Source organism: Strongylocentrotus purpuratus, unplaced genomic scaffold (genome assembly GCF_000002235.5).
Source record: "Strongylocentrotus purpuratus isolate Spur 01 unplaced genomic scaffold, Spur_5.0 spur5_scaffold_6, whole genome shotgun sequence".
Taxonomy (NCBI): domain Eukaryota; kingdom Metazoa; phylum Echinodermata; class Echinoidea; order Camarodonta; family Strongylocentrotidae; genus Strongylocentrotus; species Strongylocentrotus purpuratus.
Window position 1 is genome coordinate 53076644 of NW_022145612.1, and position 23270 is coordinate 53099913.

The window sequence follows — 23270 nt, forward strand, 5'->3', positions numbered from 1 at the left end:
TTTATTTATTTTGTTTACTTCAATAGATAAAGCGTTTTTGAAGAAAAAAAAGAACATGAAATGTATCATTATTGTTATTACTATTATTGTTTTAAACGAATAAGGAAATGTATGAAAGAGTTGTTTTGTTTAGCAATTGATGTTAATTAAGAATTATACTTTTGTATTGTATTTTGATTATTTTGAATGTGATGTAAAGTCATCATGATGTAAATTGCATTCTTTTGATTATGTACTACCTCTGGTATTGAGGAAATAAATTAATAAAAAAATTAAAAACCTGTTGTTTATTTTGACACGCCCCCCCCCCCCGAGCCCTACCATTCTGTTCATCCCATATTCTACCCAAAATGCCCCTAAATCCTGAACTAAATTCGACTTAAGCCCAATTACCTCGGTTACCAATAATGAAGAATTTTTTTGAAGAAGCATAATGATCATCCTGTATTTCATCAACTAGTTGTAAGATTTGGCGTATCGACCCCCTCTCGGTGTATAAAAGTACAAACATATTCACATATTATCAATATAGCAATAGTATAACATCAAAAATGATAAACATATGATAATATGAACAAAGATAAACATTTGATACTATATAATTATCAAATTATCAACTTATGTGTTTACTAGTAGTATACAGTTATAGGACGCTTTTGCCTAGATGTGATCTGATATTTGAATACACCTGCAGTATACCAGTGGCGGATCCAGGGGGGGGGGGCGACACAGGGGGCACGTGCCCCCCCCCCCCCCCGGCCCCCCAAAAATGCTGAAATCAGCCCCAAATTAGCCAAAAATGTACTGGCAAACAGGGACGTATCCCCCCGCCCCCCCCCCCCAAAAAAAAAATTAAAAAAATTAAAAAAAATTAGTGCGCACCCCCCCCCCCCCCCCACCCCCACTGAGCGGAAATTGCGGCCGGCGCGATTTTCAAATATTCGGGAGCAAAAAAAATGTGCTCTTACCCCCCCCCCCCCCCCCCCCCCCCCCCACGTGAAGAAATTCCTGGATCCGCCCCTGTATACCGACATCAAACTTTTTATAAAACAAAGATATCTTAGTGATTGACAATGACAATGACATTTATTCTCATGTCACCCATGACCAAGGTATTGAAGAATACCATCAATCATATTTGTACCAATAATATATTATTTAATTATGTACAAACAAAAAAGAAATTAAAGCAATATACAAATAGGCAAATACTCACTAATAAAATGATCGAGTAATATGAATTAATTAATAAAGACTTTATAATGAATAAATTAGAATGAAAGTGGGGTCCTCACAAATAAACAACCAGAAATAAAAGAAATAATATAAGAAGTTCCTGAATAAAGGCCACTAGGACATGTGTTTTGTTTTTTCTGAGCTGACTGTTTCACTCTGCATCTGACTTCTGCACTGAGTGAAAAGATAGCTTGAGCGTGAGGTAAGTTAAAGAGAATTATAGACTTTTTTTAATTGTAGCGATAAAATATCTTGCAGTGCTAAATAAGGCCATGATTAGAGGAAATAAGGATCCAACTGAACGACTCGCGAAGAGATGTTGAGAGTACTGTCCCATACGTCCAATTTTGTGTTTGTAGTCAGGTAGCTAGTAGGCCGTAGGGGACTTTCAAAGAACTTCTATTTTCTGCAGACGACTGTAATCCTCTACATTTCTAAGGTATGACATTTCTTCGATATCGTATATTTGCGATTTGTCTGCGTTTACAAGGATATCCTCGTTTATGCAGACGATCCTCATTCTCGGACCAGAGCAGAGCAGAGCCCCTAGTCCCTACTGATTTCATATCTTTAAAACAAATTATGATTGATTTTTTAACCATGGGATTTCAAAAGAGTTGATACCACTTTTCAGAAGAGTATGTTAATACTAGTGTCCTATGTTGTACATATATATGTCTGACCAACATCAAACATTTTTTCTCTTTTATCTTGATGTAGATCTAGGTTTATTTGTGAATGATAATATTTCATGAAATTGAAAGTCACCAACTCCAGTGAGCTCGACGCTGATGCGTGCCGGAGCTCCCTGGAGTTCGAAAGTCACTAGACTTAAACTACTTTAATCCACAAATCCTTGACTGATTGTTGTATTTTTAATGCCTAAATCTCTTTACTTTTATTCATTTTTTTAAGTTTTAGGGTTTCTTTCATTCCTCATTTATATTTTTATATTTTTTTCTTTCATTCCTCAATTCCCACCAAATGAAGGGAATCTTCATTTTATTTTAAGCAAAGATGTTTCCTTATTTTCATTTTTTTACAGGTTAGAATCTGAGAGAAAGTTTTTCAGCGAGCCGATACCAGTAAAAATACACGTCTTCCAAGTTCCAAACTCATTGTTTTCAAGATGCCATCAAAGAGCAAAGGGAGGAAGAGTGTTGCTGGCATCAAACCGAATCCATCGTCCTCCCTATCAGGAGCTGAAGATGAAGTTTATTTTGAGTTGCAGAGAATCTTGAGGAACAGGATGTGTGGTTCTGAACTACCAGCCAGTCTTCCACATCTGCAGGATCAGAGAAGGTAAGACTTCAAGCAGTAAAAAAGGCTGGGTAGCTTTTCATGAAACCATCTAGGACAAGCTTGCCTACATCTCTTTGAAAAGTGTATGAAATTTGAAGAAAAGTTAATGGGATGTCGATGAACTTGTGTATCTAAAAAATTATTCCCTGGTCTCTTGTCTCGTTCACATGTATTGTGGTAAATCTTAAAAAACAAAAAATTATTTAACGGCTGGCAGTAATTATGTGGAATGTGCAATAATTAAGATACCCTGATTTTTACATGCAAGATATACATAATGGTAATCTAAGATCTATATTGGTTATAAGATAAGATATAAATATAGTTCAGATTGTGTATCTAAAAGAAATGAGATGCATTCTTACAACAGGACATGCCTTTCTCATAAAAATCTAGTGTCCTTTGATATGATTTGATATTGTTAAGCATGCATGCTTGTGTTACAATAAAACCACTGATAGATCATTAACTGATAGTAATTGTTTTTTTCTGTCTACTCCATGCAGGCATTTGATGGATATCATAGAGCGCTGTGCTACTCAAGGTGAGAGCAACTCAGCCCTGGTTATTGGTCCTCGTGGAAGTGGAAAGTCAATGGTAAGGCTTGGAAGATATATTGAATGCTTACTCATGGTCAAACAAATGATGCACTTTAGATATTTAGGTAACATTTTGATCATTCAAATACTGGACTTGGTTGTCTGGATTTGGGTCCTTTCTTTGACTTGGGTTTAACTACACATTTTGGGATATTGTATTGAAATTAAAGAGTAAGACTTGTGGAAGCATGAAAACCCAAAAGCTAATATATCTGTAGTAGTGATTCTTTGGCTTAATTTTAGGCTTTTATTTGATAATTTTGCAAGTGTACTCCTTGGGTTTTGTCTGTGACAAGTGTATTTGGCAAGAAAAAGAAATAAATCAACAACAATTGGGAAGAAATCTGTAAAAACACATAAACATTGACTACTTTTCACCAAATACTGTTCTACCCTTATTGGGACTTGGTAACATCGTTCAGATGAGAGATAGTGGTGCTAAGGAAGTGACTTCAATGCTCGATGTACAATTAAAGATAATCTAAAAATCTGAGTGAAAACGGACCATTATTAATGATACAAAGTGGGAAAAACTGATCTGATCGATTCCTTAATTCTCCCAACTATATTATTACAATTCAACTTTCAACGATGTTACCGAGTCACTTTAATCAATTTTTTTATTGGTATGAAAAATTCACAGTGGATTTGTTACCTAAAAAATACTGAAAGTTGTGAAATGGTGTCATGAAAATTGAGAATTCCAGATAATTTGATTATTTCCCATTACATCAGAAAGGTCAAGTCGGGTCACTGAAGAAGGCTGGAGCTGAAACACTAAAAATATCAGAGGTAAAGATTTTTGTATTGAGAGCAAAAGTTAAACTCTCAATATAATATGGTTTCAACTTTGATATCCGATCTTGCTTTACAGCTGCTGAAGCATGTCCTGGCTGAACTGGTGAAGAATCGTAAGGTCTCCACCAACCTGCTTCAGGTGCGTCTGAATGGTCTGCTCCAGACGGATGATAGGATCGCTATCCAGGAGATCACAAGACAACTCAAGCTCGAGAATGTTGCAGAAGAGAAAGTCTTTGTAAGTTGCAGGAATGAATGCTCAATCATCACAGACTCTACGCAATGAACTGTGTGCATGCAATGTATGCTGCTAGGTTAGGCATATACCAGAGTGCCTGTACAACTAGCACAACAACATGTACTCTAATCGAAATATCCATCCACTCTTGGTTTTACTACAGAAACCATCTGAATTAAAGCAAAAATGTACTATAAATTCATAAAATCTTGTCTATTGGCTGCTCTTTTGAACGAACTTTAAATGTCAAAATATCAATTCTTCCTCAAAATAACCATTGCAATATACTATCGAATCATGGAACTATTTTTTGTTAGCAAACCTTTCAGCGGCACCTTTGTGGAAATTTACAAAAGTCATCTACGTACGAAAAAAGGACAAATCTAAATTCCAACACTACAATTTGATGTACAATTGATCGAAGGAGATTTTAAAATCCACCACAATGGTTATAAAATGGCCGATAGCCTGAATGATATGATATGAGAGGACTCCTCAAATTGTATTTATTTGTGTTGTAGAAACAGTGGTGTTTGGGGGGAATTTTGTTCCTTCTATATTTTGCAGTTAATCAAAATTGTGTTTCTACATTCATATTCACAGGGTTCCTTTTCTGAAAATCTAGCATTTCTGCTGGAGTCTTTAAAGAAGGGTGAGATTAATTGATTATTTGATTATTTTGTAATTTACTCTTAAAGTGAGGTAATTTGACTAATCTTTATTTGAAAAAGGAATGATTTAATGTTGTACGATTAAATCCCTTTATAGATAGAAGAGTGAATAAGGTAACCAATTTGGTTCATGAAGAAAAACGTCTATACTTCAGATTTCACCTCTCCAGTCTCATTACTGGCAATGTTAGTTATGTTAGATGAAACGGCAGCCTCTGGAAAAGATATTAATATTGTGTAAAAGCTGGCATAAACGTGCATTTGGGAACAAGAAAAACTAAAAGATATAGCAGTCTTGACTTTTATTCCTCTTACATCATAACTACAAATGTCAACGAGCATCTGTCTTTGGAATTCAATTACAATTTTGTGAAATTGTTTCTTTTAATGATAGGTTTATTAATTGTCTTACCAAATCTGATAATAAATATTCATTAGTTATTTACCGACTACTTCAGTAAGTCATTAGCACTCATGAACAGCTTTTATTCTGTGTGATTCAAAGGTGTTTTTGTGAGAGAAAAAAAATATAATAGCATAAAAGATAAAATTCCTAAATGCCACCACAAACTCTCTCTCTCCCTCTCTTTCTCTCTCTCTGTCTCTTTCTGTCTCTGTCTCTCTTTCTCTCCCCCTCTCTCTCCCCTCTCTCTCTCTCTCTCTCTCTCTGATCATCCTGAAATTTAAAATGTACTTTAATCCATCAGATTCCAGTGGAGCCCAGTCCATTCTGTTCATCGTGGATGAGTTTGATCTGTATGCCCATCATAAGAATCAGACTCTCCTCTACAATCTCTTTGATATCTGCCAGTCAGCCCAGACACCCATCACAGTCATTGGAGTCACCTGCAGACTGGTAGGATGTAGTCAAGGCTTCTTTCTCATTGCTTTCCTTTGAAAGCATCATTTAACAATGTTAAATCTGAGATGCATGGCCCTATGTGTTATCAGTGTCTGTGATACGGTGTAATATTGAAACCCTAAAAACATTGCACTTCAAAATGATCATGAAGTGCCTCAAAAAAGTTTTAATCTTTGAGTGACCGGTTTTACCATACCGGTACTCATTTTTCCCAATAGACTGTAGTGTTATAAAAAATGTTAGGGAAACAAAAAATGAAGTTTCCACTTCCAATCGTAAATATCTTGATAATCAGACAGGCGATTGGCTTGTGAAAGTCATGGGATTCCTGACTGACCTAAAGGTTTATAATTATGATCGCAGCATGAGCTGAATCCAGGATTTTGCTTCAGAATCTGAGGCAATGTAACTTTAAGTGGGTGCTTAGAAATAAAGTAGTAATTGCTTGTAAATAAGCCTAAAGGATAAAGCTGAGTTCTTATCCTCGTCTTATAAAAGAGTTGTAGTTGATTACAAATAATTTGCAATTTATATCAGTCTCTATCGCAGGCAGCCTCATTACTATTATACAACATGAATTCCCTTGAATATAATGCCACTGCTATGCAGACACACACATTTATTTGTCTTTCAGGTCTAATGTACTTGCTCAAGAGCAAAGAATTTAAGCAATAGAAGCATGTGTTGATTATATTGGTGGATGAATGCTTCAAATAAACTGATGCTAAATGATAGGAAAACAAAATAGTTGCTTATTGGCACTTCTAAAGAAGTATCCAAACTTAATTTCAGTGGGGAATCTGTCAGAAGTTCTGTCATAAAAACATCACTCAGTGCTAGAAATCAGTAGCACTTTATATGGAAGCACAAATTACAAACATGGGTATTCAACATACCATATAACCTCCGACGTATTCAAGAGTATTTTGATCAGGACAGTACTAAAACAATTTTTCATGCTTGCATCACTAGTAAGTTAGTCTACTGTAATGGGTTATTGAATTGACTCTCTGACTCCCAAATAGGGCGACTACAGCAGGTCCGAAACTCTTGTGCAAGACTAATTTGTTGTTGTTCCAAATTCTCATCTCTCTCTTGATAGATCTGCACTGGCAACCAGTATGCCAAAGAATACCATTCAAGTTTCTGTTGACTATCTATAAGTACTAAGTGGTCAATCCCCTAGGTATATGGTAGAACTATTACAACTGAAGTTTAATAAACATACTCACAACCTGCACAGCTCCCAAGAATATTCCAAACCCCATCACACAAAAAAAGAATAACATTGGGAGATTGAGCATTTGTATGGTCACTTTGGTGTGGAAAAACTTACCGTTAGAAATTCACCATCTTTTACTAATTGTTATGAATCAAAACTAAAAGCACATCTTTTCATTTAAAGGTAATACAAAGTTTTGGGAAATTTTGAAAATATCGGGTGGATAGTAATTCTTGTCAATTTTGATATATTCGGATTCCCCTGTGAATGTATTATAAGCACTAGAAAATTTAGCCCCTAAAAGACTTCTGCTTTTGAGAAAAATTGAATATAAAAATTTACCGTTGCTCCTGGTAAATTTTGATAAATTTCAAATAGCGCCTACGGCTGTTCAACGGCAACTGCGACAATGAAAATCTCAGAATATGTAGTTGTGATATGTAATTTCCATATGATAGCTTATCGGTCGATCTTAGTCAATAAACATTGTTTTATAGCTGAATTAATATCTTGACTTTGAGAGCGAGCTATACAACACAAAGAGTTTATTATTTACAATATCATAATTTAAGACTCAATTTCAAACGCGACAACAATCACTGAATATTGTAGGATCGCATATGCTTCCAATATGTTCATTTGAACCAAATTCATGAACCCATACCAACACTTTGTATTACCTTTAACTTGATGTTGTAATCAATCACAACTCTTTTTTAAGATGAGGGCCCTCGTCACGACAATAGTTTTGAGCCCATTTATTTATTATATAATATGTATATTAAAGCTTTATTTTGGTGTAATTATAAAGTACCACCAGAATACTATATTTATCATTATTTATGGAGAGCTACTTTTTGTAAAAGTTTAATAATGCTGTATGAGGGATATCTGTGTCCTATTAGACAATCTCTCAATTTATTTCAGCCCCAAATGGAAAGTACTTGATATGACGAATGACTAATGCACTTAAAATATGTTCCAAATATCTTAACATATCATTTTTGTATTAATGTCTGTTCATAGGACGTTGTGGAACTGCTGGAGAAGAGGGTCAAATCACGCTTCTCTCACCGACAGATTCATGTCTTTAACACCTTGACCTTTGACCAGTACTGCGAAGTCTTCAGGAAAACCCTTATGCTGCCCTCTAATTTCATGGACAAAACATTTGCCAAAGAATGGAACAATCACATTGAGGTATGTAACACTTACAAAAGAAGTCCCATCAGACTTTTGTCTTATTACTGATGAGAGAAACGGATTTGACGAAGAATGATATCCATTGTATATGAGGTGTCATTTAAGGGCTTGTTAGATGGTTTATACCTGGTTTATTTGTAAAAAAACAAAATTAACTGTTGTAGGTCGGACCTTCAGCAATATGTGCTAAGGAGCTTTTTTTATCAATTTTATCATCTCAATGGAAATACTCATTGGCAGCTGATTTTGAGGGACAGACCTCAACTGTAATATCTTTTAGCTAATGGTTTTACTCTTTCCATGTGACATAAGTTCCAAAATAGTCATTTAGGCCGTGTTTATCAGGGTTTTTTTTTTTTTTTTTTTTTTGTTGTTATAGGTGTGATTACCTTTATGGCTAACTGTGTAGGTACATGTGCACATAGTTTTGTTGTCATTGTTACTGGTGAAACCAGTTTTAAATCAGTTCATTTTTATATTTGTTATGTTTTATTCTAACCAGATGCTTACAGAAGATGCCACCATCACCGAGATACTGCAGAAGACCTATAGCTTGGACAAATCAGTTAGGAGTCTATACAGTCTAATGGTAAGAGGTCAAAAGTCATCAATAACAAGTACTTGACACACACATTCAATGCTGTGGGCAGTTCAATATTCAGCTCTAAAGATAAACTCTTTACACTCTTATTGCACTTAAAATAAGGCAGTTTTTTATTTATCTCACTGTTAAGAAAATATGAAATAAGTAATATCAAATGAATGATAATTTATTCCCATTTAGATGATGATGGAAGCATTTTTTCGAATATGACATTGGATAGTGTTAATTAGGGATGTTTAGAAATTTAGAAGCCCTGCGAGGATTCAGTAGAATCTGACGAATTATGAATTCCAACGATGGACACATTTTCATCATTCATACAACTGCTTAAGGATACCCACGTTCAAATTTTTGTTTGTGTGTGTGAATTACTGATTGCTGCCGGATTCTTATTTTAGGCACCCGTCTTTTTCTTTTATTTCATTTTATGCCTTCTTTTGGAATAGTATTGATTAAATAATTATTTCTTTTGTACACAAGGCACATCAAAATATACTTTGGTAACAAATGAAAAACTGCAATGCATATTGTAGTTTGTGTAATATATAAATATAAAAAGCACCCATGCATGATTTTTGTTAACCTCTTTTAGAATAAGAGACCATCCTGAATAGCTCTGATGAGTCATTTAAGCTACAACACATTTTTTTTCTTCTTTTCAGTTGTTGCCAATTGCAAGAATCGGTGCAGATCATCCTACATTTGAGGGTCATCAACTACTGGAGAGTCGAAAGATACACAGTACTGATTCAAAGGCTGCTATGTTACACGGTAGGGTTTCAATAATGATTGTGCAAAACAAGAAAAAGCTTTAATAACTATGATATTTGACAAGACATAGTTTATTCAGTTTAGACCCTCCTTTGAATATTTACCTTTCATATTGTATCTACATCCCTCTATTTTTATATAATTAATTGTTTTCTTCATGTGATTTCCTCTTTGTTCTCTCACTCTCTCTCTCTCTCTCTCTCTCTCTCTTCTGTCATGTTCTTGTTCTTGTTTTTCCTCTTCTTCTTTTCCTTCTTCTTGGTCAACCTTCCTGTTTCTTTTATACTTTTCCTTTTTGATTTCTCCTCATTTTCATTAGTCATTACAAAACTAGAAAGTGACATCTTTCGAAAATATTGTATATTTATAGATTACATATGTTTTAAAGTCTGAGGGTCTTTATATGAGATGAACAAGGCATCTGTTTTCTAAGATGTTGTTATTGGACAAAAATTCTGTGGGAAGGGATTTTGATATAGGGTTTCTTGCGTCAAATGAAACCTTAGAATTAACAGGAAGATAAACATTTACATTTTTTTGACACAAACAACCCAGTGATTTTTCTTATAAATGATTAACCATATGTACTGAATTTGTTGTGTATTCTCTCATTAATAAAGTCTCATTTATCAAGGACTGAGAATTGTCATGAATGTAAACTTTTCATAGTCAAGATTTATAAATATGTAACTTCTGATTCTATTGTAAAATTTGTAAATCTACAACAAAGGTAATCTGACCAATTGCTTTCATGGAAGGGTGATTTCATGGAATGAAACAATTGGTAGATTGATCGTGTTACAGAATCATTGCTATTTTTTTTTACAGATCAGCCCTGTTACATTTGGAGCCATTTAGCCACAAAATATTGTTCTATACCTGCTCAAAATCCCATTTGAGATCAAATCGTTAATTTATTCCACAATAGTCAGTTTCCAATTCCTATGTTTAGAGGGAAGTTCTTAAATGGTGTTTTCTTTTATTCTTACATTTCTACATTTTGTCTTTTTTCCATTTCGATAATTGTTCTATTTTTGCCCTATGGCACGAGTAGACGCTGTTTTGAAGTGCTCCTGAAAATCATGAATTGTACATCTTATTTTCCTACCTATGTATATGCATATAAGTGATATACATGTATATTCATCTTGGCATCATCCATTGATTCGAACTATCTGATTAATCCTCAAGAACCACATGTGAAAAGGGATGCCTTACCTTTAATATCTGATTCAACCTGTGATTATGTTGTAGGTGTATCTGTACTACAGCTGTGTCTTATCATTGCCATGCGTCACCTCACAGACCTCTATGAAGGAGATCCGTTCAACTTTGAGATGGTTTACAATGGTGAGTAGCTTCCTTCTGTCTAACCTGTTTTAGTGGCCACCTCTCTATAAAGAAATAATACCTGTTTATAGTGGTCATCCTATTGCCTCCCTCTAGAAGGAAATGTGTATAAAGAACCTGCCTAAATACGCCACCTGTCTAACGTGGCCACTTTTTGTGTTTCTGTTCAGTGGCCTTTCTAGACAGGTTTGACTGTACTTTGTAGATGCAGAAACAAAATGTTTTAGGGAATTTTATGATACACAAAAACAGATCAAAAACATACGCTGTGGGTATCACTTTATTAGAAAATACCTAAACAAATTTTACAAGGGCACATTTTTCTTCCATTTTCATTTAAAATATCTTATCATACAAAAAGTGGCACATGAAGAAAAATATATAAACCTAATCATGAATAAAAGATCTTACCTATTGCAAAATGGTATTACATAAGTTTCTAGAAGTCTTTCATCTACGGCTTATTGTCAATGAAACGGAGTTAAGTCTTTTGTTAATTCCATTTGTTGCTTAGGCAGGCAGCCAGTGAGAACAAATTTGTTTGATAAAATTATGGAAATGCAAGCACTACCTTAAACATACAGAACTTTGTTATTCCTAGCTCATTTTTCCTGATTGAGGTGTCATATGAAAGGGCAGAAACTCAACTTTCTAGAAATGTGATCCTCTCTTCAAATTCATTTTAATCACTTATGCGTGAAATATGCATTATATGAATTGCATTAAATGAAAGAGGAGGATCTAAGCTTTCCAAATATGTGTTATTTATCAATTATAATTGTGATTAAGTTATGATAAAACATCGATAATTCTTGGTTTCGTTTTTTCTGGGACGCACTGTATATACAGTAGCTTTAACAGGCATATATAGATAGAATATCTCTATGAAAAAACTGTGCCCCTTGACTTTGTCTCGGGCATAGTACAGTTTAGAGATCACCTTAGGCAATGAGGTGAAAAGCAGTAAATATGTATATATTATTTGCCAGTGTTTCTATCAGAAATAATAGGGAATGTGTCTTTTTGTTCATCCATATTGACTATTATTACCCGTATCAGACATCTGAGCTGGTCATTTACAAAACCGTATTGCCCTAGTTTTCACTAGCAGTGGGAACGGAGGGGTATATTCTTTGTATTTTCCTTGGTCTCCCTGCGCGTATTGACTTTGCGTGTAGAGACGAGTGAAAATATACCTTGGTATTTTCCACGGTCTCGCATTTTCATTGCGCATCTATTAATATTATGCGTACGAGAACCTGCGCACTTTGCGCGCACTGTATTGTGACGTAATAATCAAACCAAATACACACTGTTTGTAGTGTATCGAAAATTTTGTCAAGCACTGGATGCAAAGTGTTGGTTTGACAAAGTTTGTTCAGTTCTTGAGATTGTCATGGTGGATGTCTGTATTTGCTCTAGATGTCTGATTTGGATAACAATAAAAATATTGACTGGCTTTACTTTCGGGGGATATCAGAAATATTGACCACGCTAAGACCATATTGCCCTCGTCTTTCGACTCGGGGCAATATGATCTGAGCTTGGTCAATATTTCTGATATACCCCTCAAGGCCAGTCAATATTATATAATTATTAGGCCTAAAATAAAAACTTGTTGTATTGCCCTTTGGGTGCCAAAACATGGGTCGGTCGGTCGGAAAAGTTTTTTTTTTTTTAAACTTTTTTTTTGTTGCCCTCTTTTGGCCGATATTTTTCGGATTTGAATGTTTTTTTTTTTTATGCCTCCGCCACCGAAGGTGGTGCCGGAGGCATCATGTTTTCGGGTTGTCCGTCCGTACGTCCGTACGTCCGTCCCGTTTGACCGTTATCACAATATCTCAAGAACCATTTAAGATTTAAACTTAAGACTCGGGAATAGTATTTATCACCATTTTTTTTTTTTTTTTTTTTTTTTTTCAGTTCAGTTCATTTATTCAATTCATTTCTAAAATGTACAGACAGTTGTACGTGACAAAAAACATACATATTTACAAGTCATGAAATAAAAAGCAATAAATATTATAAGTAGGCCTATTACATTGTAAGAAAATGAATTATGAGAACTTTAAAATAAAGCCAGATTGGCCTTGTGAAAAAAAAAGTCCCCATTTGCTAGAGAGTGATTTGGAGGCTTCATAATAATAGTTTCAAATTTGTACAACAAAGGGAAAAGAAACAAGCAATGGATATGAATATATACATGCATAGAATATGAAATACAAAATACCTACATGTAGATGCCAACAGATATAAAGTGCATCCAAGTAATTACCCGATTCCCCCCCCCAAAAAAAAAAAAACAACAAAACAAAACAAAACAACAACAACAACCTAAAAACCTAAATTACTTCCTTTTTCAAGTGGATGTTTTCAAATATCAAAGAGTTGCAAACTAAGCATATTTTGAAATAAAATATTGTTTCAATTTTCTTTTAAAGAAAGAAAGAGAGAGAGAGATGCATGAACAAATATAATTGGGAAGTGAGTTCCAGATTGTTGGGAAACTATATCGAACTGACCGTTGTACAAAGGTTTTCCCGACTTTCCATAAATGAAATAAGCTGCTGTTTCGTGTGCCATGGGAATGAATTTCTTTATTTATAGTGAACATTTTAACAATATTTTTGGGGAGGATACTCTTGAAGTAAAAATATCCAAGTAGGATAGTATGATATTGGTATAAATGGAAAATGTTCAAAGTATTCAATTTATGGAAAAGGGGAGCCGAATGAGTAAGATAATGACTACCAGTACATATTCGTATTGCCCTCTTTTGTAATTTGAAAATGACATCTAATTTGGTTTTACTACAATTTCCCCAGACAGTTATACAATATAAGATATGTGATAATATTAAGGCGTTATACAGTGAGAATAAGGCTGAACCAGGAAGACAGCTTCTTAATTTATACATAATACCAATGCATTTAGATATTTTGGTACTTAAATAGTTAATATGTGAATCCCACTTCAAATTTTCATCTATATTGACTCCAAGAAAACAAATAGATTTAGATTTAGTTATTGGTGTAGAATCGATACTTAATGTAAGATCATTGCAGGTTTTAGTCGCATTGGACAGCTTATTATGGAAAGATATAAAACAAGTTTTAGTCAGATTAAGTATTAATTTATTGGCCTTAAACCATTTAGATATGTTATGTAGTTCAACATTAATATTCTCTTGCATATCTTTTAAATCCGGCTGAGTAAAGAACAAAGTGGTATCGTCTGCATACATAATAAAGTCAAATTTGGTAGATGATTTTTCAATATCGTTAACGTATATGAGAAATAATAGGGGACCTAATATAGAACCTTGTGGAACCCCGTGTTTAATTAAACTATGACTGGAAGAAGCATCATTGAATATGGTAAATTGATAACGACTACATAGATAGTTTTTAAACCATATGAGTGGGAGGCCATGTACACCATAATGCTGTAGTTTACATAATAGAATATCGTGATTAACTATATCAAACGCCTTTGAGAGATCTATAAATACTCCTATTCCAAAATCGTTATTTTTTACTGAAGATACAATTTTATCCTGTAAATCTATAAGAGCATGACAAGTCGAGTGGTTACTTCTAAATCCATATTGACTGTCTGTTAAGATGCTGTTAGCTATTAAGAATGAATACAAACGTTTATACATACATTTTTCCAGTATCTTTGAGAAGCATGGCAATATTGAAATAGGTCTATAGTTTTTGCAGAGATGAGAGTCATTTTTCTTATAAACTGGTACAATTTTAGCAATTTTAAGTTTGTCTGGTACATTACCTGTACTTATAGATAAATTGAATATATAACATAAAGGCTTTACAATCGAGTATATAATCTTTTTTACAATATTACTGTTGATGCCGTCAAAACCACAGGAGTTACTTTTCTTCAGCGATTTAGTAATTTCAAGAATTTCAGATTCAGTAATAGGCTTTAAAAATAACGATTTCGAAAGTGGATCATTTAAATATCCTTCAAATGTATCATTTCGTGCAACAACCTGAGAAGAAGTTAAAATATTTGTGCAGCAATTAATAAAATATGAATTGAATTCATTAGCTATACATTGTGAGTCATCTATTCTTTTGTCGTTGCATAAAATATACTGAGGTGGATTACGTTTGGATTTACAAAGTAGTTTGTTTATGACGGACCAAGTACCCTTGATATCATGCTTGGTTCGATTCAATTTATCACAAAAATATTTCCTTTTCACTTTATGTAATATATTATTAACTTTATTCCTATATGTTTTATACTTTGCTTGATTTGAGGGTGAGCGATCATTAAGAAATTTCTTATACAACTTATTTTTTTTCTTGATATATCGTAAAAGTCCTGGTGTTATCCAAGGTTTACGTATACATGATTTCTTATTGTTACTAGTACATAGAGGTAGATTTCTGTCATATAAAACTAAAAGCTTACTTAAAAACAAGTCATAAGCAGTATTAACATTATTGCACGAATACAATGAAGACCAATCCACTTCGTACAGTTCTCTTTGTAATTTCTTTACACCATCATCTGTTACTGCACGTCTGAAATTAATTGTAGTATGCTGACTCTTTGTCAGCAAATTAGTTTTATCCAACACAAGAAAAATAGGTAAATGGTCTGTTAACTCAACAGAAAAACTGCCACTTTCCAGATTTCTTTCGAATGTATTAATAAAAATGTTATCAATGAGAGATGCAGTATTCATAGTAATACGAGTTGGATATTTGATGACAGGAGTAAGACCAAATGAAAAATTAATGTTTAGGAAATCGTTTGTATTTTCATCAGTTGATTTCAGTAAGTCTATATTAAAATCACCTGTCATAATAATTTCTCTTTTTTCAGTGCTAAGTTTTTCAAGCGTTTCAGAATAAAAATGTATGAATGATTTAATATCTGTGCTAGGCTTTCGATAAAAAACACCAACCGTCAGCCTATCTCTATCTTGTCTAAACAAATCTACACATAAATATTCACAAGTGGAATCACTTTCTACGGAGTGTGTAATTGATTCTCTTCTTTGAAAATTAATGTCATTTTTAATGAAAATACCAACACCTCCGCCTCTACCAGATTTTCTATCAACGTTGACAAACTTGTATCCATCTAAATGAAATGGAATTACTGGTAAACCACATATCCATGTTTCTGATATAGCTATAACTGAAAAACTGTTCTTTATGATAGATAGAAAATTAGAAATGTTCTCAAAATTTGTATGAAGGCTTCTGGCATTTAAGTGAATCATGCTGAATTCGGCACAAGACTGGAAATGTTCATTAAATTCAAAAGGGGTGTAGCTGTTACAAGCAAAATCTGGGTTATTGACATGCAGATCAGGATCAAGATCGTTAAGTGGGTTGTTCATACGAAAGTTCATTCTTACTTATAAGATTACACATTTTGATCGTAGCAATAAAGAAAGAAGAAGAGAGCGCAACTCTACAAAAATAAGTATTACAAACTATTCCGCACCTGAAGCATAGATGGAAATACATGTAAAAATACATGCAACATGCAAAAGAACGAATGTGGGAAGAATTGATATATTTATATTCTTTCATTATAGTCATAAAAGTCAAATTTATTATACGGAAATACAAAAACAACTTAACAAAACAGTTAAGCATAAACAAATACTACATTGATTGAAAATTCCAAGCAATGAATATATATATATAAATATATGTAAAACAGAATTATATACAAATAGTACAAATAAAAATAAGCGTTCACTTTGTCAAAGTTTGTTATCGAACGATAAAAAGGGAAGTTTTTCCCTCCAGAAGATTGTTTAGTTCAGATTTAACATTTCACTATTCATTTGGCAGAGATTTCAGGTCATCCTCGTTTCTGATGAGTTTTTTCTTATGGTCCTTACCACTCAGTAGAGCAATTATTCTCCCGTCATTGCTCCAAGCAGCTTCAACATGGGGATGTCCTTTTGCCATCGCTAGGAGCTTTTGATTTTTGGCAGTCAAGTCTTCTACTATTGCTCGCTTGCGACCTTTCAGTTTTCGTCGGTTGAGTATAATCTCCTGGCGCTTCCTGTATGACTTGAATTTCACGATGATACCGCGGTAGGTTTTGGTAGGTGCTGTTGGGTCTTCGATGGCGCCGGGAGCAGGCTCTGGAAGGGGTTCACCTGGCATACCAACTCTGTGGCTTCTTTCGATGTCATCGACTGTTAAGTTGACTTTGAGGATGTCATTGACCATTTTCATAACAATGCTGTCTGTGCTTTCACCCTTTCTCTCTGGGCAGCCAAAAAATCGTAAGCAATTACGGCGGGAATATTGTTCCTGTGCATTGATGTTCACACTGACTGCTTTTAGACGATCAGTATGCTCGTTAACCTTCTTTTTCAGGTCATCTATTTCCTTATCCTTGGCGGTATTTCTGGTCTGCAGATCCATTATATCAGCTTCTTGTATTTCAATTGTTTCCTGCAAGCGGCTGATCTTCTTGTCAATGGAATCTTGTACAAGTGACAAAAAGTTTTTGTTGTGCATTATGTCTTTGATGACCTCTTCTATGAGAACAGTGTTCTCCTTCATCGAAGTAGATCGGGCTCTTGTTGTAGTAGGAGGTTCGCCCATCATGCTGGACAATGGGAGTATATCTAAGGTAGATTTGAAAGTCTTACTATTACTATTGAGGCAGGACAATAGGATGAATGAAGAACTTTGTCTCTAAATCTGTAGACTGGAGTTCGCTGAACTACACCAACTGAACTACACGAATTGCTGACAAGATAAAATTGAAGTCTCAGGCTCACATCAAAATCAGTACATGGTACAGTACAGTTTAGGATGATATGAAGATCGAATCTTTGATATTTATATAACATACTGATTTCACTCCAAATGGTATCACATTTTGTTCCAAAGTCTTCCGGAGGGATGTATTCCAACAAATTTACACCATTTCACAAAATATCACATAGCAATGAAGAGAAATATGGTGAAAGATCAGAGAGAAAAATTGTAATGTGCTTCTCCAGTCTCTCTCTATCTAGGAAGACGATCTGATTAGATTTTGGAGTACGTAGGTCAAAGGTCACAGGTCACAGAGGTCAACTTATGAAATTCCTTGTATTGAGTTTGTTAGCGCGATATCTCAAGAACCATTTGAGATTTAAACTTCAAACTTAAGGATAGTATGTATCACCATAGGAAGACGATCTGATTAGATTTTGGAGCACGTATGTCAAAGGTCAAGGGTCACAGAGGTCAACTTATGAAATTCCATACATTGAGATTGTTATCATGATATCTCAAGAACCACTGGAGATTTAAACTTCAAACTTAGTGATAGTGTGTATCACTATAGGAAAACAATCTGATTAGATTTTGGAGCACGTAGGTCAAAGGTCAAGGGTCATAGAGGTCAACTTATGAAATTCCATACATTGAGATTGTTATCATTGATATCTCAAGAACCACTGGAGATTTAAACTTCAAACTTAATGATAGTGTGTATCACCATAGGAAGACAATCTGATTAGATTTTGGAGCACGTAGGTCAAAGGTCAAGGGTCACAGAGGTCAACTTATGAAATTCCATACATTGAGATCGTTATCGCGATATCTCAAGAACCACTGGAGAATTTTCACTTCAAACTTAATGATAGTATGTATCACCATATCATAATATCTCAAGAACCACTGGAGATTTAAACTTCAAACTTAATGATAGTGTGTATCACCATAGGAAGACAATCTGATTAGATTTTGGAGCACGTAGTTCAAAGGTCAAGGGTCATAGAGGTCAACTTATGAAATTCCATACATTGAGATTGTTATCATGATATCTCAAGAACCACTGGAGATTTAAACTTCAAACTTAATGATAGTGTGTATCACCATAGGAAGACAATCTGATTAGATTTTGGAGCACGTAGGTCAAAGGTCAAGGGTCACAGAGGTCAACTTATGAAATTCCATACATTGAGATCGTTATCGCGATATCTCAAGAACCACTGGAGAATTTTCACTTCAAACTTAATGATAGTATGTATCACCATATCATAATATCTCAAGAACCACTGGAGATTTAAACTTCAAACTTAATGATAGTGTGTATCACCATAGGAAGACAATCTGATTAGATTTTGGAGCACGTAGTTCAAAGGTCAAGGGTCACAGAGGTCAACTTATGAAATTCCATACATTGAGATTGTTATCATGATATCTCAAGAACCACTGGAGATTTAAACTCCAAACTTGTTTAAATTGCTCTATGGCGGAGGCATCATTTTCGACTGCGCGCAGTCAAAATTCCATCTAGTTTTCCTTTTTTTTTCCGCCCTCTTTTAGCTGATGTTTCTCAGTCTTTAATGCTTTAATACATGTGTTTCAGCGTCATCATTCCATTGATATCATTTTCACCTCATAATTATTCATGGTTTGCACAAGTGATTTATATCCCATCTAAACAAACAAAATACATATTTTTTTCAATCATTAATAAAAAAAATCTAAAAACGGTTTAAAAAAAAAAAAAAAAAAAAAATGCCAACCGTAGATTTTCAGATTTTGGGGTCGGTCACAAAGGGCAATACAACAAGTTTTTATTTTAGGCCTTATTGTTGTGATATGATATAGTTCATATAATTTCCTTCTCTTTTTTGTCAGAATACCAGAAGTTTATTCAGAAGAAATCCCATACTGTCCAGCAGTTTGACAAATCTGTTGTTTTGAAGGTATGTACATGTATTTTAAAGCCCAATGCCTATTCTACAATCCTACTGTGTTCCAAATTTCAACAACAAAAATTGCAGATACATTAGATGATTAGATATATAAATTTAGACAGTTATCTTAATTTTGATTGAGGTTCTGAATAGTGGTAGGACAACTACAAATTGACAATTTTAGGGCATGTGATTCTTCTAGTCAGAAAAAATGCAAAATCGGCTACAGATCATAGACAATCACAGAAGAGGTAGGAAGTCATTATGATTTGCAGATGATTTTGCCTTTACCCTCATTATGAGGTTTTATTATCTCTTTGACTCTACAAACATCAATCATCAAGAGTTTATATGTTTGACTGTGCAGAGTAAATGCCATTTCAAATTCTTTTAAAAATTGGATCACAGTCGAATAGTAGTGTGCAGTGGGCTTAAAGAATCAAATACATTATGCATCAACATCCCTCTTTGTAATTCATCATTTTTGTTGGGCTTGTCAGCTATTATTGATTTTTTTTTCTTCTCCAATATGTTTTCTATTCGGTTATATTTTTGTCTGAAAAGATATAAAACCAGATCTATAAATATTTTTAATGATTTTCCATCTTTCTGAGGAAGACAAAGATTGGAGAATTTTTTCATGTGTTAAGGCTTCTGGTATTACCATAAAAGTTGATGACAACAATTCAAATTATGCCTCCTTCTATGAAGAGATTAAGGGTAGGATTCTATGTCATGTCATGAAAATCAGTTATCAACAGCAATATTTTTTAATACCATCTCATATCAAATTTGCACGGCTTTAGTATTGCATTGTTACATTTCTTGTTTGTCATAACATGATAGGATAGTGTGCAAGTAAGAGAAGATTTCTCTGTTATTGTAGAACACGAGAACTTTTGTCTCAATCATGCAACTGGTGTACACATATAGAGCATTTGTTGTATTAAATGAATGCCTTAAACTTATGTTTCAACAATCAAAAGAAACAGCTTCCATATGCCATTGCTTAATTAATACTAAGAGTTACATGTCTTTATGTGTACTAGGTTCTCTTCAATCTCTTGTATAAAACAATGTACACTACTCCAAAAATTAAACCCAAGTCTTCTAGATGCTATCTTGATTAATGAAGATCGAAATTGATTAAATTTTTCTTTCATGTAGGTACCAAGACCCCGGGTGTGTTTGTAGTTAGTCTTTTCCCTCATAATAATCTAAAGGGTACATTTTGGATGATCTTTGTGAAAAAATGAATATTGAGTATTGGGAGCATGTAATCTCAGATATCAATTAGTCTCCCATGTAAGTCAAAAGAAAGTATCTTATCATCTGATATTTATTGCTTTGTTTTCAATTTTGCGTAGATGATGTATTATGTGTAAGGTGTTGTCAAGATGCATTTTCCTTTTCATTCCTGGTGATTTTTATGATCTAGACTTACCAAATTATTAATTGTTATGTTTTTTAATCACCTGGCTTTTCCTGATGGGTCCATATCCTGTGTGGTAATCTTAAAATGTTCAATTCTGGTACTGGTAAACCTAATATAGCCAAATCTAATGGTCTTGAAACCTCTCATTCATACATCTGTTTGCATCTTTATGCATTCACGTTAGAAGGTCGTTTTGATGTGATGTTGCATTTGTTTGTTTGTTGTAATTCTGTATTTCAGGCATTTGAGCATCTTGTTGCCTTGGAGCTGGTGAAGCCAGCAGAGCACAGCACGGCATCATCTACCAGGACTCAGAAGGAATACAGAGCGATGAGTATACTGGTCACCTCTTCACAGCTAGCAGAGTCTCTGAGCTCTTACCCATCTTGTCCAAGTGAGCTCCTACACTGGGCTAAGAATCCGATGGCTTCGTGAAAGTTTCGCAGAAAAGAGTGTCTGAAATCATTATACAAAAGCATTCGCCTTGTTTCTGTTGAAATCGGTGCCAGGAGGCTGATGTATCTTCACATCTAGAAAGTCCTTAAGCTCTTGTCTGTCTTGTCCAAGTATGCCCCTACACTGGGCTAAGAATCCAATGAGAGTTTCATGGAAAAGAGTATTTAAACTCCTTATGCCGTAGCATCTAGCTTGTTTCAAGTGAGCTGAACAAAATGGGGCAAAGACAATCTCAGGTATCTGGTTACTGTAAAGCCTGTTAAACCTGCTGAGTACAGCTAGCAGAATAAATGAACCCAAAACCATTTTGTTCCGGTGAGCTCCTACAAGTTGGCCAAGATCATTTCATCATTTCTGAACTCCTACAAAAGCATTCCACTTGTTTTCCTTGTGTCCCATTGAACTTCAAGATTGACACAAGAAAGCCTACCGGTAGGTGTCTAGAAGGCTTAGAGCTGATGAAGCCTGTAGAGCACAGCTAGCAGGGTCCTTGAACTCCATTCCGTCGTCCATAGAGAACATCAGTACTTTGTTGTTGTCGCAGTTCTCATTAAAATAGATGTGTGGAGGAGCTAATACCCTAAAACTTGTGGCATAAAGATGTAAGACTGGGCTATGTCTTGCTCCGTGGTGTTTATTTATGAATTTTCCAAGGTGAAGAAGGTACAAATAAACAGTTACCTGTGCTGTCATGAATGAACTATTCATTGATTTAAACCCAGTGTACTGGGTAATGAAATACTTTTGAATTGAATAAAATTTATTTTGGGAAGGACAGAATGTGAGTTTGATATCAAAATTATGTTTATTTATTTTTCTATATGTTTGTATACTTTTATACTATATAACATTTTTCAAGGAAGATAGTAAAAAAGACAGAGAAATAAATCACCTCTTTCTTTTTGCCAGGATGATTTAAAGAGAATAAAATTATTTGTTTATACATGGTGTCCACAAAAAATTCCATATGTATGAGAATTCCACTTGCAAAATCTCTGAAAGTATCAAATAACTTTAAATGAAAAGTAATAGGCTATGCTAGTAGAGTATCTTCTAGTCTTGGTGTGAATTTTTAATCATTTTCCACTAGTGTGAAGAAGAAGAAGAAAAAAAGAACTAGCGAGATATTAAGAAATGTTTTTGATTGATGTCTTTTTGGGGTGTAAACCTTGAATATTATAAATATTGCCAAGAGAGCATACCGTAATGAAAAGCTTCAGCATATACTAGATGTATAAACATTGCTTCAGCATTTCTAATGACAAAACATTCAGTTAAAGAGAAGGTTTAGTTCTGGTACAGGTGAACAAATAGTTTCGAGAACTTTCTAATTCATATATGTCAGTTTGGAAGCATATCACAAAAGAAATATCCCCTGAAAATGATTGCTCCTCTAATGACCTCATATTTAAAATATGTTTGCTCAAATGTTCATGCCACATATGTGTGTATGGTTTGTTTAAATGTTTTTTTTTTCTTCTTTCTTTTACCCGACTGCTATGAATGAAAGCATGTAGTCCTGTATACCCATTAATTGCTGTGTGTAGCATAGGTAACTTTGTGTAAGACCAATTCAAATTATACTTATATAGAACTTCTGATTATGTTATACATTTGTGGCATTATTCACACATTTTGATCAAGGCTATTGCAATTATTGAAGGTTGATTTTTCATAAGTCTTTAAGATCTTGCTTTATCTTTCCTGCTTTTGTTTTATTGTACAAGAATTTCTTATATTTGTATCAGAAGCATTCCTATACAAGAATTCCTCAATAAAATTGATATTTTTGTTACAAGAATATGTGCTGCGT

General features: G+C 34.2%; 1 protein-coding gene across 2 annotated transcripts; it reads left to right on the forward strand.

Annotated features, from left to right (window-relative positions):
* The first annotated feature begins 1339 nt into the window (after positions 1-1339).
* On the forward strand, positions 1340-23258 carry LOC100890683 (origin recognition complex subunit 4). Of its 2 annotated transcripts, none has more exons than XM_030972407.1 (12): positions 1340-1438; positions 2282-2538; positions 3045-3135; positions 4012-4173; positions 4777-4825; positions 5552-5700; positions 7955-8128; positions 8634-8720; positions 9398-9506; positions 10761-10856; positions 19508-19575; positions 21242-23258. In XM_030972407.1, the coding sequence occupies exons 2-12, from the start codon at positions 2366-2368 to the stop codon at positions 21434-21436; spliced, it is 1353 nt and encodes a 450-aa protein (XP_030828267.1). In that variant the 5' UTR covers positions 1340-1438; positions 2282-2365; the 3' UTR covers positions 21437-23258. The 2 variants fall into 2 exon arrangements, with proteins under 2 accessions (XP_030828267.1, XP_030828269.1); XM_030972409.1 differs by having other exon boundaries at positions 2287-2538.
* Positions 23259-23270: the final 12 nt, after the last annotated feature.